Source organism: Corvus brachyrhynchos, unplaced genomic scaffold (genome assembly GCF_000691975.1).
Source record: "Corvus brachyrhynchos isolate BGI_N302 unplaced genomic scaffold, ASM69197v1 scaffold26, whole genome shotgun sequence".
NCBI lineage: Eukaryota > Metazoa > Chordata > Aves > Passeriformes > Corvidae > Corvus > Corvus brachyrhynchos.
The window spans coordinates 6639321-6645737 of record NW_008239324.1 but is presented as its reverse complement, the minus strand read 5'-3'; the positions used below and the strand labels follow the sequence as shown (position 1 = coordinate 6645737).

The 6417-nt window shown below is 50.4% G+C and overlaps 1 protein-coding gene across 1 annotated transcript in view; it reads left to right on the top strand.

Annotated features, from left to right (window-relative positions):
* The window catches only part of NECAB2 (N-terminal EF-hand calcium binding protein 2), a 92346-nt gene that overhangs the window by 81612 nt on the left and 4317 nt on the right, over window positions 1-6417 (top strand). Inside the window, exon 7 of the mRNA XM_017740820.1 lies at window positions 5236-5507. Within this exon, the coding sequence (XP_017596309.1) occupies window positions 5236-5507 (272 nt within the window). The remainder of the gene's footprint in view (window positions 1-5235; window positions 5508-6417) is intronic.

Sequence of the window (6417 nt, the reverse complement as noted above, 5' to 3'; positions counted from 1 at the left end):
TGGAGGTCCTGCTTGTGCTGTCCTGGCTCCAGCTCTCATGGACTTCCTGGAGGACATAGTTTTCCTCCTCTTGCCTTCCATTTTAGGTCTATGCTCCTGGGATTTAGGTAAATATGTATGGTGAATTTAGGTAAATTGTATGGTGAAGGGAAAAAATCCCCCAGGTGTCAGTGCTGTTGCGCTGCCAAATAATCTGAGAGCAGCTTTGAAGGAGCCACCAAAAGGAAGGGCAGGGAGCAAGTCAAAGCATAAGAGCTGGCACAGCCAGGCTGAGCCTTCAGCAGCTTGACCATCCCACACGGCTACATCTGCAGGGTCCTTTGAGTAGGTCCTGTTTGGAAAACAAAATCTGCACTTCCCTTGGAAAACTGAAATAAATATGTATTAAATTGCTGCGTTGTGGGTATTAATACATCTAATTAGGAACTTGTGTGAAGCAAAAGGCTATAGCCAGGGTGTTGAGAAGTAAGAGGCCACTCTTTCAAGCCTGTTCTTTGCCTGCTGGGTAAGTGGAAAGGGGGCAGAGGGGCCAGCTCTGGATCCATAGGTGACCTTGGGGATGTGCAGCACAGCATGTGTGGGCCAGCAGATACCTGCCCTTCACATCCGTGTGGCTGCACAAGAAATGATGGGATCCCAATGCAGCAGGGAGGTTCTCTAACAGTGAGAATAGAAAAGTCCTGTGATTGATAAATTGCTTGGGAATGGTCCAGGAGGAGACCTTTAGGACCAGACATGGTAAGTGTGAGATGAGAAGGGTCCAACGCTGAGTTTTGCAAAAGGAGGATTTTATAGCGAAAAACTTTTAAAGTCCATATGATGCTGTTGTCAGTTTTGTAATCTGAACAGGTGTCTCATTTGGTTTTTTAGAGCTGTTTCAGGAAGGCTCAGGGTCTTTCATATGGTAATGCTTTCATTTATCAACTATTTAAATGCCTGTTCTCTTCAGGTTTCTCCTACTGATTATGTGCCAAGCAATCAGGTTTGGGTCTCTGCTTTGGAAGGGATTTAAAAGTCGGGGGGAGGAAAAGGAGAAAGAGGCAGGTCTGAGTGTTATTCTAATTATAAGAAAATATCTCTTGGAAGCAAACAGGCAATTATGAGCAACGAATTTAAATCAGCCACTCAGAGATTACCATGCAACACATGCCTGGTTTTTAAAGGGCTGGGTGGGTGGAAGATAACCTCTCCATCATCCCAGGATGAGGCCTGATGGGTGTTTTATGGCATGGCAATAGGTTTGTTGTTGGGTTTTGTTTTTTTAACTGGAGGGAAATTGTGGGTGAAACAGAGTTGCCTTTGGTTTCCAACTGAAAAGCCTTCTCAGTTCGGTGGCATCACTCTGTGGGTGGGCTTGGACTGTGGTTATTAACAGTTGGAGAAGTCATCAGTGTCCCCAGGAGTGGTAATTGTCAGCCAATTTGGCCAGTCTCACTAAAAGCCAGCACTGGGAAGCCTTGTTGGTCAGGGTGTAACCCTGTGAGGCAGAGGGAAGATGTGGGGATGTCACAGTGGGTCTCCGAATTTGTGGGTGGTGCAGAATAATCTATATTTTACATCCTGTAGTCTTAATGAGCTGAATAGTGACCTTTAAAAATGCCAGCAAAGAAGCTTTGAGATGTTCAACAACATCAAAACTCTTCTTCCCCAGTATTTGATACCCACAAGGACATGGCCATGAAAGCCCATTTTTAGGCATCTATTTGCAATGTCTGGTGAGGGAAACTTGGTACTGGTTGGCAAATTCAAGCACTCAATAGCATCAAAATCCCAGCTATGCTTTGCACAGGTAACACATCCCAGGAGTGTTTTCATTAACCTGTGCCAGAATTTGGGCAATTTTGGGTGGGTGCATGTGGAAATGAAAAGCTGGAAGGACTGTGGTGGGGCTTTGAACAGACTGTGCCCCTATGTTAGCTGCCACTGTGTGTGGGAAAGTGCCTTACAGACACATAAAAAGCCCATGATGTGAAGGAGGAAGGTGGATTTGGGGCCTGGACCTCAGCCAACTGACCAGAGACCCAGCCCTGGGCAATATTTCCCCAATAAAGCAAGCTGTCCTTTTCCCATTCTTCTCTCATTTTTGAATGTCTCTGTCTCATGTCCTGGTTTGTAAAATCATTACGCTTTCTGAGGCTCTCCTGAGAGCCTTCAACACAGAAATCTCAAGGCCATTCTTTCAATGATGTTTTTACACTTGCTGCTCATTGCAAACACTCACAGCCACCTGTTTGCAGCAGCAAGTCAAGGCCAGGCAGCTCAGCAGAGAGCTTGCCTAGAAATGATGGATGGAAAAGAGCAGGCTTGGAGAGGTACAAGAGCTTCTGGCACAAAGCAGCTTCATTGAGCAGCAATTATTATTATACTATCTCCATAAATATTTTAACTTCTCAAGCTAAGCAAGGAGGAAATAACTCTTCAGGGTGGAATTAATAAGACCAAACCTCATTAAATCTCACTAGGATAGTCTGACAAATGTTTTAATAAGACAATGGGAAGGATTCCTTTATAGCTGGTCTTTTAATGGTTTGTTTCTGCAACCCTGAAGAAGACATGTGCTAGAGGAGAGCCTGAGGGATTGATGAAAAAACCTCTAAGCAATATGTGTTTCTGACTCAGCTCCCAAGAGCCAATGTCACAGCTGGGCTGGCAAATGACCAGTTAGTTAAGTGGGAGAAAAAAATCACTGTTGTTTGATTTCTGAGCTATTTGACTTACCAGCCTGTCAAAAAGTATCAGATCTTCACAAACACCCCAGTTTTCTCTGCACTGGCTGGAGTAGCTTTGTACCTGACATCCATCCATCCATCCATCCATTGAATCTGTATGTAGAGAGTTAAGCTGATTTAAATGCATGTGGGAATCACCTGTTTGATTTTTTCCTGAAGCTGAACCAAGATTATAGGCTGTGGTTAGGTAATAAAACATCCAACATTTAACTACACATACTCTCACAGCTTTATATTTCAGCTGCCAGAGCCAGTCAGAATGATCGGACAGCAGCCGGCACAGCCTGTGCATTCATAAAAACCATTTTCCAAAAGGAGCAAGCTCCCTTGCTAGGGAGAGCAGTCAGCTGACCTGAATCATGGGAAGGGTTGTTTGGGATATTTTTTGGTGGCATTTGCAGGAGACAGGCTGTAGAGTCCTGGAGTGCAGCAGAGCAGTGGAGGTAAATAGCTACCTGTTTATTTGATGCTTGGATTGAAATGGAAAAGCTGTGGTGCACTGTTCAAAGCCCTGCAAGGGAGATGGAGTGTGGGATAAAGAGCACAGAACAGGTGTAAAATCAGCAGATGGGCTTGGAATATCCGTGGGAGCTGTGGTGTGTGGTTGGATGCTATGAGAGGGGGAGAGGACAAAGCAGCAGTGTTGCAGATCGCCCTGGGGAGGAACACTCTGGTGAATTACTCTGTCTTTGCAGTGCATCACTGCTTGGAGCAGCACTGGGGGTCTCAGGGTATGGGTGCAGCCCCTTGCTCCAGCCCATGCTTCCATCCAGCCCCAGCTCACATCGGGGAAAATCATGTCCCAGAAACTCCCAACTCTTAACTAAAGGCATAGTCCAACCAGCCAGTGGCATGCTTTCCTCTCTCTGACCTGGCTGTCGGATAAAGATGCTGGTGGAGTGGGCTGGGCTGGGATGTGCTGGAGAGCACCAGGGCTGTGGAGGGGAGCATGGTCCTGCTTGAACAAAGACTCATAAGGTGCCAGGGTCCACTTGTGCATTGCTAAATGCATCCCCTAAACTTGAGGAGCATCCCAGTGCTTGGTTCTCATGCAGATCGGCTGCAGCCTGTTCAGTGCCCTGAGACAGTCCTGTCTCCGTTTGCCCAGTGCCCTGGGACAGGCTGTGCTGAAAGAGCAATGCAGCCCATGGATCCTTCCCTCCTTACATCTCCCTCCTTGCACCCAATGGTGTACAGAGAGCAGGTGCAGGAGATGATGGAGAGGGCACCCTGCATGGCAGATGGTTTCAGCATCACCATCACCACGTTGTGCATCACCATCCATCAAGGATCACCATGTCGTGCATGTCCCCCAGAAATACTGTGGCTGGGACAGGGAGAGGAGCAAGTTTTCTTGTGTTAGACAGAAGTCATTAACTGCTGCTAATTGGATGCTTAAGAAGCCATCAAGAAACTAGTGCTTCCATACCAAACCAGGGGTGAGAAATCAGCTCTGTGATCAGTTTCCCCAAAGGGTTTTTTCCATCAGCTCATTCTTCTTTTATGATTTAATATGGGAGATAAAGGTGGAGATAAAGGCCCTCTGGGTTCTTGCAGAGCTGCTCCAGTTGCCATGGAAATAACCCTTATTAATAGCTTCATAAAATAGGAATAATTTGCTTTGGGGAGCTTGGGGTGCTCATTTTGTGCTGCTGCGTGCTCAGATAACCAGTGCTGCTGGGACCACTCCGGTCCCCTGAGTGTGGTCACTGCTGATGGAATGCAGGGAGCCAGGAGCATCCATCCCTGTCTCATGGCTCCAAAAATTCATGAGTCCCTCCCAGAGGAGTCCCATGCCAGGAGGTGTGAGCACACAGGGACAGATCGCCCAGCAGGGGTTTGCCTGGGCAATGTGCTGCCCCAGCAGGCACTGATGGGTTGGAAAAAGTGGTGCTGGCAAGCTTGGGCTTAGAGGAGCCCTTTTTTCACTGCAAATATTTTCAGCTCTGATGCTGAGTGGTTGGCTTCAGCCAGAGCTAGTGAGGTCAGTGGCCACTGGGCTGGCCTTGGTCTGGTTGGGCTGGTGTTGAACTGGTTGGAGTGGTGATGAATGAATGCTGGATTGGCTGGGTCAGTGTTGCACAGGCTGTGCCAGTGTCCATCTGCTTGTGCCAGTGTCCCACCTCTGCTGGTGACTGTCGGGAGGTGTAGGAGCAGCACAGTGCCATGGGGAGGGCTCAGCAAGGCTGTGCTGGGAAAGGGGCCCTGGGTGCTTCATGCACATCAGTTGTGCTATTAAAACATTTTTAGATGTTCTCTGTCTTGAAAAAGTTTGGATTACCCTGGGAGCTTCTAACACTCAAACAGCACACTGAGCCCTGTTAATCATCCCAAACCCCTTTAACTTTAGTGCTGGCTTGGCAGTACTGCTGTGGACTAGGGCACTGTATATAACACACTGAAGCTCTCCGAGTAGGGATGTCCAGAGCACAGGATGCACTTTTCATACCTGCACCCACTGGCTGCAAGGCAATCGCAAAGGAATTTAAGACCATGCTAAAGAGAGCAACTACGGGCTTTGGGTAACACCCCTTTACATTGCGGGGACATGGAGGGGACCAGCTTGTGTGTAGGATGCTGGGCAGATGCTGCACTGGCTGGGGACCCTGGTGGTGCTGCGTGGCCGGCGCTGGCACCCACCGCGCTCACTGTGTGCCTCTGCAGGTGTACGTTCGGGACCCGCTTCCTGCGGAAGGAGACGGGGAACCAGACCCAGTCGCTGCTGAGCTCCGTGGAGAGTGCTGTGGATGCCATCGACGAGCAAACCAACCCCGCCAGGTGCGCAGCACTCCTGCCCTCCTCTGGTGCAGGAGGGTGGAGGGGGAGCAGGAGGGAGCTTTTGCAGGGTGAGGGAGATGCAGCGGACATTGCGCAGGAGCAAAGGGGAGCTGAGCGAGTGGCGGCCTTTCTCTTTGCCTCCCTTCCCGGCTTCCTGAACTCTGGGGGCTTTCCTCCACCGCTCTCTCCTGCCCTGTCCCTTACTCTCCTGCGGTGTGTGGGGGGATGCAAACCAGGGGCAGCAGCCTGGCGCCGGGCTGGGCAGCGCTGGGGGCACGGGGCTGCCTCTCTGAGCAAACCCACCGCTCCCACCCAGGGCAAAGCACAGGCACCTGCAGAGAGGTGGCTGTGCCTGAGGTGTGCTGGGGACAGCCCACAGGGGCAGCTCCCCCTCCTGCCAGAGCACTCAGCGAGCGCGATCATCCAGAGGAAGAAGGTGCTTTTGCACTGGGGACAGGCAACGCTGTCCTCTGGTCCCCTGGGGGGCTGTCCCCACCCCAGCAGCCCAGCACATGGCACTGAGCTTGGGCAATAGACGGGAGACGGTTTCAAGGTTTACCGAGTGCTGCCAGGGCTAAGCTAGAAGGAGTTCCCAGCAGCAGAGGTCAAACCTCAGCACAGCCCCCCTCGGTGTCAGTGTCACTCACCTCTCCAGAGTGCCACCGTCACCAGCTCTAACCAGGACAGGTTGCCACGGAAACTCTGTCAGACGCTCATGGAACGAACTTCTCTCCTGCCATTCCTTCAAACCAGGAGGCCTCGGGATGCTTGCACGGGAATGTTTTGGCTTCCCCAAGCCATGGGCGGGCAGAGGGGCACATGGAGAGTGAAAATTCCAGCTGCCTCCTAAGACAGCACTCTCTGGAACACAGTGAGACCTGAGCAGCTCTGGCACCATCCCACCAGCTTT